The sequence below is a fragment of the Apostichopus japonicus genome, chromosome 9, assembly GCF_037975245.1.
Source record: "Apostichopus japonicus isolate 1M-3 chromosome 9, ASM3797524v1, whole genome shotgun sequence".
Lineage (NCBI taxonomy): Eukaryota > Metazoa > Echinodermata > Holothuroidea > Aspidochirotida > Stichopodidae > Apostichopus > Apostichopus japonicus.
In genome coordinates this window covers 21747168-21770490 of record NC_092569.1, presented here as the reverse complement: position 1 = coordinate 21770490, position 23323 = coordinate 21747168, and the positions used below count along the sequence as shown (strand labels likewise).

The following is a 23323-nucleotide window of genomic DNA, read 5'->3' as shown; positions in this document are numbered from 1 at the left end:
CAAAACCTCTAATGTCATATATCTGGTCTCTTGTAGTAGAGTTTGCGGCATCCAGTATATGTTGGTGAAACCATGCAAAACCAGCCTAAAGAAGCGGTTCTATGGTCACAGATCCACAGTAAACACCATGAAGAATGTGACACGGTTGGAGAACACTTTAACCTTCCCACCCATACCATGAATGGCATTACCCTACCGGGGATTGAATCCTCAGGTAGCCGTCCTGACCTAGCAGAGAGATAATGTGGATGCAACGCCTTCGCACAATTCAACCTCAAGGGCTTAACATTCAGGAAGGATATGACTAACCTCACCCCCCCCCCTTCCATCGCCCCTTGTTTCCTACTCTGTCACCCCTCTTCTGGTAGTTCAATTTCACCATGTTTCAGGCCCACTTACTTGTATACATATTATAATAAGATAAAGAAAATAAAAGAAATCTATTCATGCAATTAAAGGCCAAAAATATAGTTTTATTTGGGGGGGGGGGGGGGGGCACACCACAACTACAATACGGCAGCTACGCAATACGAATACGGTGAAAAATCCAGTCTGGGAAGGATAGCCTAACATCTTTTTACAGAATTAACATAGACAAAGACCAGAATGTGTACATATACAAGTAATATGTTCCTGTTTACATGCATACTGTTATCTTGTTGTACCTTTATTGTAGGCATGGAAACGGACAAACTAGAGGTCCCCCCTACATTACCTTAGTTATACCTTACGAACCAGGGAAAGGCGTATGAGTGAATTCATTTCTTGTCAAAGAATCTTGAAAAATTTGGGTTTTCTGCCTAATTTTATAAACTGCAAAGGGATTATATATTAAACCTGCCAGTTTGGTGTGCTCTGATAGACGGAATAGGCCTAGACCTACGTGTATTATCTTCATTCTATGTTTTCACTACACACAGCTTTGTATCTCAAACACATCCCCAATTAAACTACAATCCCTTGTATATTGATATCGATAACAGTACAATTTCAATAATACACATAGCATAAGAAAGGTCCTTACAAGTATGCCTATAGTTTGAATATTGTCTAACTTACGAACACACTCATATGTATTCACGAGATAACATTAGCTTTGCTCTGGGGAATTGATAAAGATTTGTTTTAATGAATAACTAGAGATTTATATCGTTATAGCCGGCATAAATGCTATTTTGACATACAGTTATATCTACTAAAACGGCAATGTACATGTTTACGTAGCCTGCAGAATTGTTTACTTTTGTTGAAGGCAAATATCTGATTGCTCTTTATGTCTGTTAATATTAAATTATATGATACCATATAAACATCGTACCAACGAAATATTAAGTCCAGTCAGCTGAAGACGAAAATGGAGTGCATCTCCAAACAAATACGTTACAAGAACTTCGTAACTTTGGGTGAAACTGATTAATAATCCATCGCTAGGAAAGTGACGTGGCATTTTGCTCGGAGTCAGATTTATAACAATACCTTTTTTTCTCAGTTGAACTTTCCATTAAATTCTGCATTTCAGATTCTCCGGGAGATTTTACGTCGAACCATAGACAAGTACTGCCTTTGTAAGTACATTTGTTTTGAGTAACGTTATATACTAATACTATTACTGAGATAGATGGTTCTTCTGATGCATAAATAAATTGTCTGGAATATAATTATGTAGTGCAACTTAACAGATGTAGATGATTTGTTCGACAGCGATTGTTTGATTCAATTTGCACTAACCATATAAATAAATAAATAATATATATATATATATATATATATATATATATATATATATATATATATATATATATATATATATATATATATATATATATAGATATAGATATATATATTTATATATATATATATAAATATATATATTTATATATATATATATATATATATATATATATATATATATATATATATATATATATATATATATGGGCGATTCGATGGTAACTCGCATTACACTTTTTCCTGTTTATTTTTAATAAACCAAGTGCTGTGGCTTGAATATGGGTTAGTGTAGCTCCTCAATTTTCTGTGGTGTTATATCCAACATTCATAGCTACAATATGAAATTATCAAGAATTATAATTCTGTTCGCCTTAACGTATGGTGGGCTTCCAAATATCGGTAACTCGCATTACGGAAAAGGACACCTGAAAAATTGACACCGGTAAAAAATTGCACCGTGCTCAAACAAAGAATGATTTATTCAATTGCATTCATGTACAAGATATCTACTCTACCGATGTTTATATATCAGCAGTAGAAAATATGAAACAACTTCAGATGTGGTATGAAGGGCGGAAAAGTCTGGTAACTCGCATTACAGTAACTCGCATTACACTTTTTCCAGTTATCGATTTTGCTCTTTATTCATCAAATTCTTCGAAAGAGATATGCTCCAAAGCCATTTTTTAAACACTTGGAAAACTCTTAAAAACTGTAAAAACTCTTTCCAAAACTTTTAACAACGTTTTAACAACAATTAGCAAAACATCCTGATAATTATATCAATAATAATCGAAGCTGATTGAACCAGAAAATTCAACTGAACAATTGTTGATTAACAAGATTACAATGTACACTCTTGAATTATCAATCCAAATTTCCAATCAAGCTAATCCAAGCAAAACTGGTAGCCTCCTCTTCCATTTTAATGTCTCAAAACATGTACTGAAAGTTTAGCGTGTACTGAAAGGTTTTGGCCAAAACATGTACTCAAAGGTTCACAGCTTATAGTGAATTACAAGAAAAGTTTCTTTAGCATGTTGATTAGTGATTGGTCCTTTGAAAATTTGTACTTAGGGCTCTTAGGAAAAGCATGAAACCAATAAAGCAATCCTTGTCCCTAATTCTATCAGTATAATAACATCATCAACAATAACACAATAGATGTATCATCATGCGGTATGAGGGCATGATGTTAGGCCATTCCAGATAACCTTGAATGGATGGTGTTTCGTATCAAATTAGAATTTTGATGCAAACTTGAATTGGCCACGACTATTAGCAATCAAAGGCGTTCCCAACTTCTTGATCATCTGGCTTCGTCTATAGAAAGTTTTGTCATCCCTGGGGTTCTATGGAACGCGGAAAGGGTCAACGTGTGGCGCCGTCCACTTAGAAATGGTCGTTCACCTAGAAACCGTTCACTTACAGATCGCCGCTCAAATGCAAGCAGCCGCCCACTTATAAATTGCCGTTTAACGTGAGGCGCCGTCCACTCAGAGATGGTCGTTCACTCATAGACCGTCCACTCAGAGATCGTTGCTCAAATGCAACAGCCGCCCATTTTGAAATCGCCGTTGAAGTACAGAAACCGTTCATTCAGAAATGGCCGTTGACTCAGAAATCATCCACTTACAAATCGCCGGTCGATGCTGAGCCGCGCCTACTTAGAATTCGTCCTCCCTTTACAATGGCTATATACGTATGAATTAAGTGGGCGCCGACTATTTACCGGCTGTGCTCCCGCCCAGTAACGCACACCGAGCTGTTACAGTAGAACGCTGTTGTTCCCGCCTCATTCAAGTCGTCCCTAGAGAGTAATTTCGTCTCGGTACACCGAAGACCACATGCAATGAAAGTTTCCAGAATCCAAAAGAAATAAGATGGAAGAAATAATCCACACGTTGGGGGTCGAAAATGCCGAAGAAAATTCTTGTAACTTCGAAAGGAAACAGGCAACTCATAGACAAACAGAAATAACTAATTTGGAAAATAGTAACATCCGTCATTGGTCTAAACAATTTGACCGAGATTTGACCTTCCATGTGCTCAGCATTTGTCAAAATAAAAGAAAGTGATGACTTAACTTATATGCATTCAGTAACTGAGCATCAAAATAAACATGTTCTTGGCAATGGTAAAAATGTGATGTGTATCATGATGACCATAGATGTTAACCCTGGTAACTACAAATGTTAACATTTAATTTTTAATTTACAATAATGAATTAATAAATTGTAACTATGAAATACTGTAGGCATAACACAATAGTAATTCCACTAGCTGTTACAAATTTACAAAACATTGAAAACACTTAATGATCCCTTATTATGAATTAGTAAATTCATTGTTACCGAGTAACGTTTCATGACATACCGTACGTAATGGTATATCATTAAAACAAATAAATTGTATTAACAATTCAATAATCACTTAAAGAAATTACAATTCGTATGAAATAAAAAATTGTATATAATTGCATGTTAAAAATTCTTCATTGTGGTACTTATTAATACGACATTAATTGTTACAAATTAATAATTCATCATTATGGAGTAATATCTCATTTTTAACAAGTAATATTTCATTAAAACAAGTATTTCATTACAGCAAAATTATAATTCATACCAACAAATCAATAATTTTTTGGGAAAATTACAACTGGTAATCACGAATTATTAATTAAAAATACTAATGGGCTAAATTGTACGTCGTCTCGACATGCACAAACTCCTGAAGGTTGAATACGAACCGATACTGAATGAAATGGATCAAAACAACCGAGTATGATATGAGGGTCAAGTCTAGTATTACTATTAGGTAATGGCCCCAAGCTGAGGAATACCAGCACCGTACTCATACACTAATCATACTAACGTTAGGTTTGTATTACGAAAGATCCATCTTTTTTTTTTTTCCAGAGGCCTAAAGAAGCACGCCTCCTTTTATAACAGTTGATTCACTGCAACCATGCAAATCTGCCGTTCTTCTGTTGTTGAAACCGATTTTCACAATTTCCTCGAGTTGTATATCATCGTTTTGATTTATTTTAATTTGTGATTGAAAATTCAATGAACGAGTGCGAACGGTCGATGCACCTCGACTATGTGATTGAAAAGTTCACGCCCCTCCCACGATATAAATATGCAAGTTTGGCTGTCACTCAAATGGACGATCTCTGAGACGACGATCTCTGAGTGAACGATCTCTGAATGGACGATTTCTGAATCGCGACCATTTCTCAGTCGCAACGGTTTCTAAGTCAACGGCCATTTCTGAATGGGCGGTTCCCGAAAAGTTGGGTGTGTTTGCGCGGCAATCTCTGATTAGACGGTCTGTGTATCAACGACCATTTCTGAGTGGACGGCGCCTCGTGTTGACCCTTTCCGCGTTCCATAGGGTTCAGCCATTTCCAGTTATCGATCGTTCCCGTGAAATCCGGTGGCCTGCTCTATTTTGTGTAATTTGGGGATTTGTAATGCTCTGGAGTAAAGGTTGATTTTCACACTGTAGTGACATAAGACACTCATATTGGGGTAAGGGATTTGCGCATCATGATATTTGGGGAACACACATTTGACTTGTAAAACCACACCAATCTATCCCAACTGACCAAGCCTCCGCAACCCTGCCCCCTCCCCCCAGCGGCCCCAATCGTCCCCTCTGCAAAATCCCCGTCCGCCCCCTCCCCTCTGCCCACCCCACTAATTCCGAGGTGCCGGAACACACATTCCGCCCCCCATATTTTTCACTGGGGGGGGGGGCTTGCGCCCCCCAGCCCCCCCGGTTCCTACGCCCTTGCATACATTTATATAAATTTATTTATATTTATCATACTTTATTGCAGTGGCATGGCTTTCACAGCGTGTGTACAACGTTTTCACAATTGAGCGATATAGTACAGTAGGCCGGAGCACTTCAATTTAAAAAGAAGGCCCTCATCCTGGCATCATCTCTCGGTTACTAGAAAGACGCAAATCCTGTTGGTAAGTAAGATAGTGATATTTACATGAGTACTGTAGTTGATACTTGGGAAGTAAATCCTTTAAGCTCTAATTCGACTTTTGTTTGTGGATAAACTAGCTGATCAAAGTAAATATTCGGATATTATATCACTGATAAATTTATTATGAAAGAGCTATACACCGACTGACCGGGGAACGGGAGACAGCCTCTCCTGTGTCCTACAAACCTAGGAAACGGGAGACAACCTATCCTGTGTCCTACAGACCGGGGGAAAATGAGACCACATTTGAATGATGAATATATAAAACATCACGCCTCCTTTGTATCTTACTGTAGTATTATATTTATCACACCAAGTTTTAACATATTTCAGAACTAAATCATTATATACGACTTGAATGCACTTTATCTATGGAAACATAAATCGATGCGTATCATTCATTATATGAATGAAAGCCAGTAAGGTTCTTCATTTCATATTCATTAATTTATTTATTCACAACACAGTATATTGAATGTTAAATAAATAAGAATAACAGATGTGAAAAAAGTTATCTAAATACCCTCGTGGGCTTAGTGAGTATAAACTCTCTGAAAAAGAAGATAAAAAAATACCTAAAAGAAGAATTTTCAATCATAATTTCAGAATTAATAGAACATTTATGAAATGAGAAAGTATAATAAAGAAGTAGTTTGCACGCAACGTCATCTAGAAATTCAATCAATCATTCTTTTACAGGAACAACCAATCATTTGATCCGACTCTTTGCTTAGTATAAACATCGCTATGGCTGGTAAAGTGGTCAAAGACTTGAGCGAGGACTTCCTCAGCTGTTGCATATGCATGAACCAATTCAAAACACCGAAGATGCTACCATGCATTCACAGTTTCTGTGAAGAATGCATTGAGAAGTATGCTGCAAAACAAGACGGCAACGAAATACCATGTCCAACCTGCAGGAAAGTTTGTACTTTACCAGAGGCCGGAGTGAAAGGTTTTCAGACTAACTTTCATCTTATCAATCAGGCTGAAAAGGTAAATTTGTTGGAAAAGTTGACCAGTAAGGAGAAAAGACCATCGATGTGTGACTCATGTAAGAATCCGGAAGTTGTAGCGTTTTGCGTTGATTGTAATTTCGTCATTTGTTCAAAGTGTAAAAGTCATCATGCTTTGTTTCCACTTTTGCAATCCCATTCAGTAATACCTTTAAAACAATTAAATGATCCAAAGTTTCAACAAGAGTGGAAAACTGCTAGGTCTCCATTTTGTGCACTACATACTTCTGAGAAGTTACAGTTTTACTGTAAAACTTGTTCCAAACTTATCTGTAGAGATTGTACAATCGTTTTACATTCCAAGCCACAACATGAGTATACAGAAGCCACAAGTCAATTTAATGACTGTAAACAAGAACTTAATAGTTTGTTAGAAAGCAGTGTTCCTCAACTGGAGAAAGCAGTCGGCTACAAGAGAGACGGGAATGTGGGTGTGGTAGCACTTAATAAGTCTAAGGAAAATATAGAAACAGAAACTACTAAACAATGCAAACAAAGGATCAAAGAAATCCGAAAGGTCTATGATAAACAAAAACAAGACTTGCTAGAAGAGATTACTGCAAGAATTGAACCTGTCGAGTCCCGAGTCCAGTCAGCTGATTATTGGATTAAGAGAATGCAAACCACACAAGAAATAACACGTAAAATAATAAGTGAAAATAACCCATGGGAGCTGATGTCTTTGTCATCAGATCTTACAAATGCTTTTGAATCTCTAAGAGTTGATAGTTTAGCATTTCAATGGAGCAAATCTCATTCACAGCATGAACTTGTCTTCCCTCCTGGTGGGGTACCCAACAAACACATTGGGTACCAGTATCACCAGGGTAAAGTGGCAGTCTGTGACCAAGAAGATGTAATATACTTGTGTAATTTTGAGGAACGCAATAAATATTTGTACATCACTAAGGTTACGATTTATCCTAGGACAGTCGAACAACTCAGACCTTATAAATGGAATGATGAGGTATTGGATGGTGCTCGGTTAACCGGATCCATGGTACAGAACAGTTTGTTTATCGGACTTGGAACATATGTTGTTGAGTTTAAATGTGCCTCATTATCCAACGGATATAGGTATGGTTCACTCACAGAACACGTTATAACTGGTATGGCATTCGTTTCATCTAGCAAGGAATTGTTAATACTTACAAAAGAACCTTTGAAGGGCGAAAAGAACATGTATTGTAATGCACATATCAATGTGTTCAGTTTACCGAGTAACTCATGCCTACTGATTAGTGAAACCATAAACTTCTCTGCTGACTCGTTAGTAGATTCCATATGTATTTGTTTCAGAGACCTTTTTTACATACTGAATGGCGGGTTAAGACAATGCCGCTACGATAAAATTCGGGCTAGTGGCAATCCAGGAGATATCCAGCATGATGTAGATCCACCGAAAGGATTGTTGAATATTACCCAAACTGACATTTTACATTGCAGGGAGATGGATAATACCAAAGCTGACATTTTTCATAATAGCTTTGGTTATCATTCAATGGAACACATACAAGAGTGTGACATCGATAATGAGAACGTGTTTATATTGTGGAAGGGGAGCATGATCAAAGCTGGTAAACATGCTAAAGAAACAGCGTGGATCCTAAAAGAATACAACACAAAAGACAAGAAGGTGCTCGGTGATTTAAAATATGTCAACGGTAATGCTCCCAGGGCCCCCTTAGCTCTCCTGTGCAAGAATACAGGGTATGGTTGCATGAAAATACATCTTTGCGATGACCTTGGGAAAGTAACCACATACAGGAGAGGGCCTTACTATCAAAAAGTAGCACACTATAGCATGATTTAAATATACATAGTCATTACAGTTGATGCATATAATACTGGAAAGACTACTAGCACGGGGGTGATATGCTTCTCATAATTGGCCCTCAGTATTGGTACGTACTATATAAACTTCACGGGACGAGATTTCTTGAAGTAAGTTAACTTTGCTTCAGTATTTGACACTTGTAGTCAAAAGGTCGGTGCGGTGCCTGGTACACCATTGCCGTCCTAAAAACACAGCATCTCAATTTAGACCACTGAAATGGGAGATACTGAAAAGTACCTACCTTAACGTACTTATTTACGTAATTATTTTTCTTTGTCGTTAATTTTGTACAGGTAAAGTTTATACGGTGCAATGAAAACCAATACAGTGTGAGCCTGAAATAAACTTAAAGTCCTCGGAGATAGCACAATTTTGCATATCTTCCAGTTATACTCTCCGTTAAGCCCCTCCCATGAGACCACTCTATTTCATCTATATGCGTTAATTTAACTTTATTCCCTGGCTTTTCAAATGGTGGAATATTGGTTTAGACAACCTAATGATGCGAAGGCTTGATTTGCTTCTGTATACCAGTTTCGTAGTTTTATGAAAGTTTGGATAAATTTACATAACCTGATAATAACATTGTTAACAACGATTTAAAGGTTTATATGCCTGTAATTATGTGAAATCATTTAACCATGTTTTAGACTTTTCTTGTTTCCTCTTGTGTGAATATGCTCGCGAAGATATTTGTTTTTACAATCGGATTGCTTATATAGAGGATGTAGTCTTTTTCCGTATATATGCTTCGGTTTTATGCCTAACTTTTATTCATATTGGTATACTAGTGTTGCAGACTAGTTGTGTCATTTTCCCGTGTTTTTTACGGGTTTTTTCTTCTCGTTTTGATATGCTCACTGAATTCTTTTAAATGGTACAACCGGGGGTGGCTGACAGGATTGTCGATGGTGACGCAGCTTTTCTATTTTCGAAAAGAGATGCGAAGATTTTTATAAAATTATATCATGTAATATATAAGGTAAACGTAAAATTCCCTACGCATGTGGCTTGTTGATTTAATGAGTTAATTTAAGGTTGAATTTCCAATTCGCAGTAATTAGCTTATAAACAAAATCGAACTTGTAAACAATCGTTAATATCTGTATGTTCTTTTAGTTATTCGGGAAATACACAGTGAAAAAATGAGTATATATTACATGTTTATAGTTAAAGTAAAATTCCACACAAAAGTGGATTGTGGTTTTAAATGAGTTAAATGAAGCTGAGTTTCTAATCATAGAGATTGAACTTGCAGTTAACGAATAACATTTCTTGGCGTTGTAATTCACACATATATTTGTGGGGTGGGGTGGGGGGTCCAAGTATAATGGCTTTTTGTTTGCTTGCATGCATGACTTCATATTGGCAGTGTTACAGAAAAATGGTGTCATTTTCCGGTGCTTTAGGTTTTTTCCCTTCTCGTTGGGATATGTTCGCTGAATACTTTTTAATTGTACAATCGGGTGTCTTACAGGATTTTCGATGGTGACACACCTATATCGTTGACCTCGTTTTTCGTATTCTTTGTTGTTATATGCTTAACTTTTTAGTACGACAACCATAAGGATCTGTCTGTGCTTTTCTTTATTCTAAAAATAAAATGTTATCATGCTTAAAATAGTTATGATGTGTGTAAAGTAACCGATAAATTCTATACAAATGTGGATTGTTGTTTTATAAGTTAATTTCAAGTTGAATATCCAATTAACAGTAATTACACAGAAATCGAACTTGCAGTTCAGGATTTTTGTAAAGGGAGGGTTGGCCTCTCTACTTTGAGAAATTTGGTAAAATGGAGGGTGCTACGATGATTTAGTTTGGAGTTTTGCTGGCCCTGTAATTCGTACATCCAGTATACGTAAACTTCACGAGGGGTGAGTGGGCCGGGAGAGGGGGTGGTGGTGGTTTCTACGCCTACTATATGTTTGCTTCCATGACATATTGGTTTAGTGTTACAAAACTTTGAGAAATAAAATCACCTGATTACAACCCGGTAATTCTGTGTATTCCTTCTCGATTGCGTGTGTTTCAGTGGAAATCCAACTTAATAATATGACGTTCATGGTCATGCGCGTATCCATGGGGGTGTGTGTGGGGGGAAGGGGGTGGGGGTGCGTTTATAAGATGACGTTCGTGATGATATGGTATAAGAAGGAACGAGTATCGACTCAAGTTTCCAATGTAATCAATGGTGCAGCACCAATACTTCTAAACAAAAGTTCCTTTGTCTTGTTTTCTCTCATTAATTGTAATTCTAATCATCTTTTCCCGTTCAGCTCATCTCTCCGTGATTCAACTGATTCAACAACACTAGTCCTGTTATGTATATATACGTACACCCAAATAGCAGGGATATATCTACGCAGTTTGCACGATAATATTTGCTATATTCGGTCACTGCAGACGATAGACAATCATGTTTCGGAAGTCACCGCGGGTCTTCTTTTTCATGTCTTCTTACTTTCCGAAAGATAAACATTCTTGATCTCATAACCCCACCCCCCCCTCCCACCCACTCTCCCGATCCCTAATTGTTCCCCAGCTCCGAGACTATCTCTTCTCTCCAATCAAGCTTGCATACCGATAGAACGACAATTCGTTCTAATAACGTTAATAATAAAAAAAAATCTACTTGTTCTCAAGTCAACAGCCATCAGGGGAAGCAAAACATTAAATTAGAAACACAATGTCAGCTAGGTTTCCTAAATTAATGAACATATCAATTCACTAAAACCTTTTGTTGCTAACAGCAACGTATACCAAATCTGAAAACAATGTAGGCTTATGCCTTTATATACATCCATTGGTCATAAGGAAGGCAGAGGATTGACTCTCTACAACTTGCATATATCTACGGAAAATATATTCAGGTTTGATAAATAGAATTGTGGAGTGTTAGCTCAGTGGTTAACGCCGGTGCCTTCCTTTCAAACGGTCCCCGGTTCGAGTCACTCCAAGAGTAATGTATGTCGTCTACTTACAGAGTTGTTGACAATTGACAATTCATATACTCATGGACGTTTAATATGAATGTAAGAGACTGACTTCGGTTAGCTTGAGTCTTCTTCGCGAGTTCCTGCTTGCAGGAGGATCTAAAATACATACAAATACCTACACACAGAAATTGGAATCTAAAACATCAGTTTTTTTCACCCACCATATTCGCGAAACAAGATATGGATCTTTAACAGTGATATATCCCACTTCTCTGTGGATTCTGAGAGACCTAGATATGGTGGACTTTGTTGACGCCAACCTACCTTTATCGTTATGAAAATATTAGGATATATTGTTATCTGAAAACAAAACCTATAAGACAAAGAAAGATGATATCTTAAAACCACAAACAGTTAAACCGTAGGATTTATTATTAACTGCTTCCATTTTTAGAACACGGTGTTTTCCATAATTACCATGATATAGGTATAACCCTATTCGAAATACTATATGAGAGTGGGTTCTTCATTGAAAAGGTAGGGTGGGGGGGGGGGGGCTAGGGCAACCTACGCTTGATATTTTTGAATATAGTAAATTATTTTATTAAGTGAGGAGTAACGGTTGCTTGCGGTTTTTTCGTTCAGTGGTCTGTATGTTACTATATTCTTTTTTATGAGTCGATTTTTTGGCAAAGAGAAAGTCATGAAAAGCGGATGGAAAAAGAGTGGAAAGAGAGAGAGAGATGTAAGATGAGAAGTAAATATTAGGTTTGAAGAGGGATTGGGAGAGAAGAGCCTGTTCTCAGCTATAAGAAAGGGAACGAAAATGAGATGAGGAAATAAAAAGTGAAAAGGGAGAATGGAAATGAGATGTAGTAGAGAATTAAGGTGAAGAGTATTTGATAACTATGTCATATCTGTCATATTGCAGAGTATTGCATTAATCAAGTTTTGTTTAGAGTTTTGATAGGAAAGAGAGGAAGGATTGAGGTGATATCTTGCAGTATATGCTGACCAGTTGATGTCCAAGAAATATCATCAGCGTATTGTTGGTCTACTTTGAAAAAAGAATTAGTGGTGGTAGTGCTGTAGCCTAATCATGATCAACTAACTGTAATGGCAGGATAACTGCATCGATATAATAATCATCTGATTTCAAAGAGTTGGCTAGATAAGTTATAAAAAATCTCCTTGAGGTGAACCAATGTTAGTGTTAAAAGGAAGTCCGATTTTGCCCTCTAATTTGACGATGTGGGAGACGTTCTAGGTTATATTATTTGCTCTAAATACGCGTTCGTTTTAGTCTCCGGTGAACGCAGAATCCTTTTATATGGAACGCCAAAACCGACAAAACTGGTTTGGGCGCGTAACTACAAACATTGTATACGCCCTTATATAGGGAATGCACGCAGTATTTATAATGTACAGCTCCTAGTGCGGCGCTATAGCTAAGTCTAGCACATACCGTACGTACGAACAGATGAACATAGAAACATATTCATAGTATTAAATGCAGTGTAAAAATGCGTTATTTGTAGTCTACGGAGATCGCAGCATTCCACTAACCATCTTCACCCCACATTCGATTATGTCTCATTGTAGCTCTTTTCATGTCATTCCACTGGGCATCGACCATATTGCAATTAGAATAAATATAAAACAAAACTGTTAGCAAACTGATTATACACTAAAGAGCCTGCGTAAGAGAATGTGTACAAATAAGTGGGCCTGACGTTTCGATCCTATCAGGATATTCTTCAGAGACTGAATGCCAAATAATAGTAACAGAATGAACAAGTATACAAGCACAGAATACAGACAAGTAAATTCACAGGGTGAATACAAAATAGTACTTTCAAATGTGATCGTACCTCGAGATGCATTGTCTGCAGCCACCACACTCTTGAATCCAATTCCGTCACCAGCCACAGCACCTAACTCACACACAAGACTTAGGGTCACATCACTTGCACAACCTCTAATGTCATATATCTGGTCTCTTGTATTTAGTAGAGTTTGCGTCATCCAGTATATGTTGGTGAAACCAAAACCACCCTAAAGAAGCGGTTCTATGGTCACAGATACACAGTAAACACCATGAAGAATGAGACCCCGGTTGGAGAACACTTTAACCTTCCCAACCATACCATTAATGAAATTTCCCTACCTGGGATTGAATCTTCAGGTAGCTGTCCTGACCTAGTACGAATCAGCATATACTGTGGATGCAACGCCTTCGCACCATTCAACCTCAAGGGCGTAACATTCAGGAAGGATATGACTAACCTCACCCCCCCCCCCTTTTCATCGCCCCTTGTTTCCTCCTCTGTCACCCTCTTCTAGTAGCTCAATTCCACCATTCTTTAGGCCCACTTACTTTTATACATATTATAATTAGGTAAAGAAAATAAAAGAAATCTATTCATGCAAATAATAGGCGAAATATATTCGGATATTATATCACTGATAAATATATTATGAAAGAGCTATAAACCGACTGACCGGGGAACGGGAGACAACCTCTCCTGTGTCCTACAGACCGGGGAAACGGGAGACAGCCTCTCCTATGTCTTACAGACCGGTGAAACGGGAGACAGCCTCTCCTGTGTCCTACAGACCGGTGAAACGGGAGACAACCTCTCCTGTGTCCTACAGACCGGTGAAACGGGAGACAACCTCTCCTGTGTCCTACAGACCGGGGAAACGGGAGACAGCCTCTCCTATGTCTTACAGACCGGTGAAACGGGAGACAGCCTCTCCTGTGTCCTACAGACCGGTGAAACGGGAGACAACCTCTCCTGTGTCCTACAGACCGGTGAAACGGGAGACAACCTCTCCTGTGTCCTACAGACCGGGGGAAAAGGAGACAACCTTTGAATGATGAGTATATAAAACATCACGCCTCCTTTGTATCTTACTGTAGTTATTATATTTATCACACCAAGTTTTAGCATATTTCAGAACTAAATCATTATATCCGACCTGATTGCACTTTATCTATAGAAACATATATCGATGCATATCATTCATTATAATGAATGAAAGCCAGTAAGGTTCATCATTTCATTTCATTTATTTATTTGTTCACAACACACTATATTGAATGTCAAATAAATAAGAATAAATGGCTTATAATACTTACAAATAGGCTACGCTATGAATATCTGTGGCATATGATACTTACGAATAGTATTAAACTATAAATATCTGTTGCTTTGAGTAATTACGAATAGTATTAAACTATGAATATCTGTGGCTTAGGATACTTACGAATAGTATTCAACTAAGAATATCTGTTACTTAGAATACTTATTCATAGCTTAGGTATATTCATATCTGTGGCTTAGAATACTTACAAATATGCTTACACTATGAATATCTGTAGCTTAGAATATTGACGAGTAAGATTGATCTATTACTATCCTGTGGTTTAGAATATTTACGAATAGGATTAAACTATGAATATATGTGGCTTAGAATACTTACGAATAGGATTAATCTATAAATATATTTGTGGCTTAGAATACATACGAATAGGCTTAAGGTATGAATATCTGTGGCCTAGAATACTTACGAATAGGATTAATCTATAAATATATATGGCTTAGAATACATACGAATAGGATTAAACTATGAATATCTGTGGCTTAGAATACTTACATATAGGATTAATCTATAAATATATATGGTTTAGAATACATACGAATAGACTTAAGCTATGAATATCTGTGGCTTAAAATACTTACGAATAGGATTAATCTATAAATATATATGGCTTAGAATACATACGAATAGGCTTAAGCTATGAATATATGTGGCTTAGAATACATACGAATAGGATTAATCAATAAATATATCTGGCTTAGAATACATACGAATAGACTTAAGCTATGAATATCTGTGGCTTAGAATACATACGAATAGACTTAAGCTATGAATATTTTTGGCTTATGATACTTACGAATAGGATTAATCTATTAATATATATGGCTTAAAGTTCTTACGAATATGCTTAAGCTATGAATATCTGTGGCTTAGGATACTTACGAATAGGATTAATCTATGAATATCTGTAGCTTAGAATACATACGAATAGGATTAAACTATGAATATATGTGGCTTAGTATATTGATGAAAAGTATTTAGCTATGAATATCTGTGTCTTAGAATATTTACAAAAGGATTAATCTATGAATATCTGTTGCTTTGAGTACTTACGGATAGTATTAAACTAAGAATATCTGTTGCTTAGAATACTTATTCATAGCTAAGGCATATTCATATATGTGGCTTAGAATACTTACGAATATGCTTACACTATGAATATCTGTAGCTTAGAATATTGACGAGTAGGATTGATCTATTACTATCCTGTGGTTTAGAATATTTACGAATAGGATTAATCTATAAATATATTTGTGGCTTAGAATACATACGAATAGGCTTAAGGTATGAATATCTGTGGCCTAGAATACTTACGAATAGGATTAATCTATAAATATATATGTGGCTTAGAATACATACGAATAGACTTAAGCTATGAATACCTGTGGCTTAGAATACTCCAAATACCCTCGTGGGCTTAGTGAGTAGAAAAAGAAGATGAGAAAAATACATAAAAGAAGAACTTTCAATCATAAGTTCAGAATTAATAGAACATTTCTTTAAATGAGAAAATATAATAAAGAATGATCTTGCACGCAACGTCATCTAGTCATACAGTCAATCATTAATCTTTTGCAGGAACAACCAATCATTTGATCCCGCCGACTCTTTGCTTAGTATAAACATCGCTATGGCTGGTAAAGTGGTCAAAGACTTGAGCGAGGACTTCCTCAGCTGTTGCATATGCATGAACCAATTCAAAACACCGAAGATGCTACCATGCATCCACAGCTTCTGTGAAGAATGTATTGAGAAGTATGCTGCAAAACAAGACGGCAACGAAGTACCATGTCCAACCTGCAGGAAAGTTTGTACTTTACCAGAGGCCGGAGTGAAAGGTTTGCAGACTAACTTTCATCATATCAATCTGGCTGAAAAAAGTAAATTTGTTGGATACGTTGGCCAGTAAGGAGAAAAGAGCATCAGAATGTGACTCATGTAAGAATCCGGAAGTTGTAGCATTTTGCGTTGATTGTAATTTCGTCATTTGTTCAAAGTGTAAAAGTCATCATGCTTTGTTTCCACTTTTGCAATCCCATTCAGTAATACCTTTAAAACAAATAAATGATCCAAATTTTGAGCAAGAGTGGAAAACTGCTAGGTCTCCATTCTGTGCACTACATACTTCTGAGAAGTTACAGTTTTACTGTAAAACTTGTTCCAAACTGATCTGTAGAGATTGTACAATCGTTTTACATTCCAAGCCACAACATGAGTATACAGAAGCCACAAGTCAATTAGATGACTGTAAACAAGAACTAAATAGTTTATTAGAAAACAGTGTTCCTCAACTGGAGAAAGCAGTCGGCTACAAGAGAGACGGGAATGTGGGTGTGTTAGCACTTAATAAGTCTAAGGAAAAGATAGAAACAGAAAGTACTAAACAATGCAAACAAAGGATCAATGCAATCCGAAAGATCTATAATAAACAAAAACAAGACTTGCTAGAAGAAATTACTGCAAGAATTGAACCTGTCGAGTCCAGAGTCCAGTCAGCTGATGATTGGATTAAGAGAATGCAAACCACACAAGAAATAACACGTAAAATCATAAGAGAAAATAACCCATGGGAGCTGATGTCTTTGTCATCAGATCTTACACATGCTTTTGAATCTCTAAGAGTTGATAGTTTAGCATTTCAATGGAGCAAACCTCAATCACAGCATGAAATTGCCTTCTCTCCTTGTGAAGAACCAGATAAACACATTGGGATACAGTATCATCAGAGTAAACTGGCAGTCAGTGACGAAGCTAATGTCATTTACTTGTGTACTTTTGAGGAACGCAATAAATATTTGTACGTCGCTAAGGTTACGATTAATACTGGGAAAGTCGAAGAACTCAGACCTTATAAATGGAATGATGAGGTATTGGACGGTGCTAGGTTAACCGGATCCATGGTACAGAACAGTTTGTTTATCGGACTTGGAACATATGTCGTTGAGTTTAAATGTGCCTCATTATGCAAAGGATATAGGTATGGTTCACTCACAGAACATGTTATAACTGATATGGCATTCGTTTCATCTAGAAGTGAATTGTTAATATTCACCAAAAAACCTTTGAAGGGCGACAAGAACATGTATTGTAGTCCACTTATCAATGTGTTCAAGATACCACCTAACAGAAACAAGCCTATAGAAACCATAAACTTCTCTGCTGACTCGTTAGTAGATTCCATACGTGTTTGTCATAACCACCTATTTTACATACTAGATGGTGGATTAAGACAACACCACTACACTGAAGAATCTCTAAAAGATATCCTACATCATGTAGATCCACCGAAAGAATTGTTGAATATTACCCAAACTGACATTTTACATTGCAAGAAAATTGCTAACCCCAATTCTTATTATTATAGAGCAAGCGATAGTGATGCGTGCGTGTTTATATTGTGGAAGGGGAGTATGAACAAAGCTGGTAATAATCCTGAAGAAGCAGCCTGGATCCTAAAAGAATACAACACAAAAGACAGGATAGTGCTTGGTGATTTAAAATATGTGAAAGGTAATGCTCCCAAGGCCCCCTCTGCTCTCCAGTGCAAAGAGACAGGTAATGAATGCATGGAAATATATCTTTGCAATGATGTTGGGAATATAACCACCTACAGGAGAGGGCCTTACTGTAAACAAGTAGCACATTATAGCAAGATTTAAATATACATAGTCATTACAGTGGGTACATTGATGCATACTGGTTAGGCTACTAGCACGGGTGTGATATGCTTCTCATAAGTATATTCCCTCAGTAATGGTACTATAATCATGGGAAGAGATTTCTTAAGTAAGTTAACCTTGCTTCAGGAATTTACACTTCTAGTCAAAAGGGTTTGTGCGTTGCCGGTTGGCATTTAGCTTGCCGTCCTAAAAACACAGCATCTCCATTAGAGATAGGAGAAGCTGAAAAGTACCTACCTTAAAGTACTATTACGTATTTATGTTTCTTTTGTCGTTAATTTTCACAGATTAAAGTTGATACGGTTCCATGAAAACCAATTCAGTGAGAGTGTGAGATCAACTTAAAGTCCCTGGAGACTGGCACAATATTGCATATCGTCCCCTTATATACAGAAACAAAAGTTTCTTACCCCTCCCGTTAGGCCCTTCCCATTAGACCACTCTCATTTATCTGTACATGTATCTACTAACTTTACTTCCCTGGCTTTTCAAATGGAGGAATATTGGCTCTGATCACCTTAGAATTTGAAGGCTTGTTATGCGCCTGTATACCAGTTATGTAAAGTTTTTTGATAGTTTTAACCTTACACTGCATTTTTCAACAATGATTTAAAGATTCCTTTATGCATTATAATTATGTGAAATCATGGTACCGTGTTTTATACTTTTCTTGTTTCCTCTTGTGTGAATATGCTCGCCGAATATTTTTGATTTGTACAATCAGATGGCTTACAGGATTGTCGATGGTAACACAGCTAAATCGCTGAACTCGTTTCCCGTATTCTTCTATTTTATGCTTAACTCTTTTATGTGAAACTCGTTAGGACCTCTCCGTTCTTTAAGTGATTCGGGGAGAAACATGTTACACTGGTTATATAACTATATAATGCATGTAAAGTAAAAGTAAGATTCCACACAAAAGACGATGCGAATGTGTTTATATTCTGGAAGGGAACCTGGATCAAAGACGGTGAAAATATTCACGAAGAAGTGTGGATCCTTAAACAATACAACACGAAATACTATAGAGTGTTAGGCTTTGAATGTTTTGAAAATAGGGAATGCACCCAAGCCACCCTCTGCCCTCCAGTGCCAGCAGACCAAAGAGGGTGTTATGACAATATATCTTTGCGATAGCTTTGGTAAAATAAGTGCGTACGAAAGGGGTGCTTGTGATGAAGTTGCAATCCTTTATGAAACTGTGTAAATAGTTTATATAAAGACATAAAGAATTACGTCAAGTTGAGTCTTTCTTATTTAGAGTAGAAAGTCATTCGAAAAGAATTCATTACCTTACGATCAAGTTGCATTCCAATATGAAGTTGTATAAATAGTGTTCATACTTGTCCGTGCAGACATTTGGTTGTTTTATCCTTCATGATCCCGAATAAGGCATCCAATTTACTCTTATTCATTGTCATTTGTTTAAAGAAACAAGTTTCTGATACTGTCTGTACTTCTTTTACGTATCTAATTAAGGTGACCCTAATCGTCTGACATAATTCTTTATAAATCTTGTGAATGTCATGTTGTGGCCACCTTTTAATGGTCGCTTCCCCCTCCCATCCCACCTCCCCCTTTTTCCGTTCTTCCATTAGTTTGACATGTAAATGCACAAACATGCTGTCATATTCAACACACTGTTGTCATGATGCACAATGCGCTTTAATTATATTCATTGAAAAATGTAAAACTGTCATGTCATGATGACGAGTTACCATTCAGTTGAAAGTAAATGCATCCCTCTGTTATAATGGTTTAAACCAGTTGAGTCATAGTATAACTGTACATCAAGTCAAACCGTAGTTTTGTTCCATTTTATACATAGCTTGGCAGACCTGTTTACAAAATTCTCAGAAAGATTGCCATGTACAATGGAATGTATCGTCAATCTATAGTAACTTTTTGCAATTTCTTTTATTTAATAATTTCTATTATGTTTTGCTTAAAAGAAAAACATTCCCACCGGGCGAGGTATTTGGATATGGCTAGTTAATATGCATCTTTATACAACACCTAATTGTATTCTGGTCATTTGATTGGTCAATTGCTAGTTGATTGCATGCAAAATCCGCTGGTTCATGATTTTCACATACTAAGAAAATATTTACATATGAATATGAGTGTGAAGATGACACTATTTGCTAAACAGTTAATAAAGGGTCAACAAGAAGGATGTGTTATGTAATTCCAAAAAAAGATACTCCTTATTTGTCAATTATGTCATATCTTATTTCTCTGTTTTTGCCTAATAATAATATTAATTATATATATATATATATTTATATATAAATATATGTACAGTTGTTTCCTTTTGTGTTTGAGTACTTCTGATATCTAACTGTTTGTGCATAGGCGTCCGCAGTTGGGGTGGGCGGGGGGTGGTAGAAACTGTACAAAAATAATATGAAGAAAACTGCTCTCTCCATGGCTAAAAGTAGGATGAACGGATGCAATTTTGACAGTTAATCGGGTAAGTTTTCTTGTGAGCCGGTTAACTGGTCAATCTTTGCTGTTAGCTGGTTATAAAGAAGCCTAAGTTACTTGCCCCCTGGATATCTTGTCTTGTAACCTCAAGACCTTATTGATGTCTTTTCGGCTTGAGGCCCCCTTATTCCTTTTGCCTTTATATCGTCCTGTTCTCGGAAGTGTTACTTCCTTCCATTTTAGCTAGTTATATCGGTGTAAACGCATGCATACATACTAGTGTATTTTATTCATGATATATTTTCTGTTACGCCCTAATGCAAAGGGTGGACAAGGTGCGGGTAGCGTGCAAATTACATGCATCCCGTTAGAATTCTTTCAGAAACCAAAACAGTATACTTAAGGGAATTTACATAAGGCAAAGGACCTACTTTTATTAGGATATTGCAATATAGCATACATAGAGAATGTTCATGTCTATACAACCTTTATTTGCCATATACAGTATATCTGTATTTTTGTCATGTGAGTTCAAGCACAACCTCACAGTGTGAGGTCCTCGGTATGTGTAGGCCTACAACATTTTAATACGGACCGCAAAATTAATTCCTTGTCCACCTCTCTACAAAAAATACATTACATGCTACATATATTAGATACAAAGTGCATATCCATTATGGCGAGAGAGAATATGTAGCAAATGCATCCAGCTACTTCTAGCGTCAAATTGCAAATCGCGTAGTAAAGAGAGATCCTTACAAATACGAAACCAACTTCAGGTGACTGAGCAATCCTTCGTCAAGATGACATGGTAGGTTACTTCTCAAACTTCTCATTGGTCGAAAAGACGGGAAAGGAAATAAAGAGTTCGTTTAGCAATCTATTATGGTGTTAATAGCGAAGTTATGTCACTAGAACATATAACTTGGAAAAAGATAAATATATAAAGTAATACCTATTAGAATTTACATACATTCAGAGCGAATGGCTTTGATTGTGAGGCATAATGCACAACAATAGACACTCATTGTTTCAGGAATCTAACTGCAAATTAAATGTGTCGTACCTCAATTAATTGTTCCATTTGACTTGCACACTAAATCTATCACTTTCCAATCCCCCTAAAACATAATAGTGTTCAACTGACATAACTTACTTCCAACATGATAGATGATATCTTGACCTATCGTGATGGCACCTACAGGTCTCCATATCATGTATGGCGGGCCATCAGTCTCAAATCGTGGGGAATCGACATATACCGATTTACATCGACATATACCAATTTCCTTCGACTTATACCAGTTTCCAGCAGCTTAAATTGACTTCTACCGATTTAAATCGACATATACCATTTTAATTCTACATATTATCGATTTAAATCGACATGTACCAGTTTAATTCGACATATTATCGATTTGGATCGACGTATACCAATTTAAATCGATGATAAGTAAAACAAATTGGTATATGTCAATTTAAATCGACATATAACAATTTAATTCGACTTATACCAGTTTAAATCGACATATACGGATTTAAAGCGACATATACCAATTTAAATCGATGATATGTAAAACAAATCGGTTTATGTCAATTTAAATCGACATCTACTAGATTAAATCGATGATATGTCGAATTAAATCGTTAGAAGTCAATTTCCTTGGACTTATACCAGTTTCAGTTGACATTTAGCTCATTAACATATTCTAAATCCAGATTTCGGTGATGATTTATCTCCACATGTGAACTATACAAGCAAAGAATAGAGATAGGTTAATTAGCAGGTTAAACACAAAATAGTACTTTCAAATGTGATCGTACCTCGAGATGCATCGTATGCAGCCACTACACTGTTGAATCCAATTCCGTCACCAGCCACAGCATCCAACTCACACACAAGACTAAGGGTCACATCACTTGCACAACCTCTAATGTCATATATCTGGTCTCTTGTAGTAGAGTTTTCGGCATCCAGTATATGTTGGTGAAACCAAAACCAGCCTAAAGAAGCGGTTCTATGGTCACAGATCCACAGTAAACACCATGAAGAATGAGACCCCGGTTGGAGAACACTTTAACCTTCCCAACCATACCATTGATGGCATTTCCCTACCGGGGATTGAATCCTCAGGTAGCCGTCCTGACCTAGTACGAATCAGCAGAGAGATACTGTGGATGCAACGCCTGCGCACCATTCAACCTCAAGGGCTTAACATTCAGGAAGGATATGACTAACCTTTCAACTGCTCACCCCCCTTCCCTCTTCCATCGCCCCTTGTTTCCTCCTCTGTCACCCCTCTTCTCGTAGCTCAATTCCACCATTTTTCAGGCCCACTTACTTGTATTCATATTGTACCGGTCGTGGCAAGACGAAAAATGATGGGCGGTTTCGAACAAGAGTAAAGTCACCGCAATTTATTGGCTTCGCATTCGTTTATGACTCCATAACTCCGTAAAACTCTTTAGCCCTTTAATGCCGAGAACTTCCAGCAATAACCACTATGACGAACTGCTTACGT

General features: G+C 36.9%; 1 protein-coding gene and 1 pseudogene across 2 annotated transcripts; both read left to right on the top strand.

Annotated features, from left to right (window-relative positions):
- Window positions 1–1237: 1237 nt before the first annotated feature.
- Window positions 1238–8983, top strand: LOC139973622 (uncharacterized). Of its 2 annotated transcripts, XM_071980433.1 has the most exons (3): window positions 1241–1565; window positions 5579–5717; window positions 6437–8983. In XM_071980433.1, the coding sequence occupies exon 3, from the start codon at window positions 6485–6487 to the stop codon at window positions 8564–8566; it is 2082 nt and encodes a 693-aa protein (XP_071836534.1). In that variant the 5' UTR covers window positions 1241–1565; window positions 5579–5717; window positions 6437–6484; the 3' UTR covers window positions 8567–8983. The 2 variants fall into 2 exon arrangements, with proteins under 2 accessions (XP_071836535.1, XP_071836534.1); XM_071980434.1 differs by lacking the exon at window positions 5579–5717 and having other exon boundaries at window positions 1238–1565.
- Window positions 8984–16279: 7296 nt separating this feature from the next.
- LOC139973941 (uncharacterized) lies at window positions 16280–20645 on the top strand (annotated as a pseudogene).
- Window positions 20646–23323: the final 2678 nt, after the last annotated feature.

Excerpts from the sequence above, each read along its gene's own strand:
- LOC139973622 (XM_071980434.1), top strand. The coding sequence starts at position 6,485 with ATGGCTGGTAAAGTGGTCAAAGACTTGAGCGAGGACTTCCTCAGCTGT.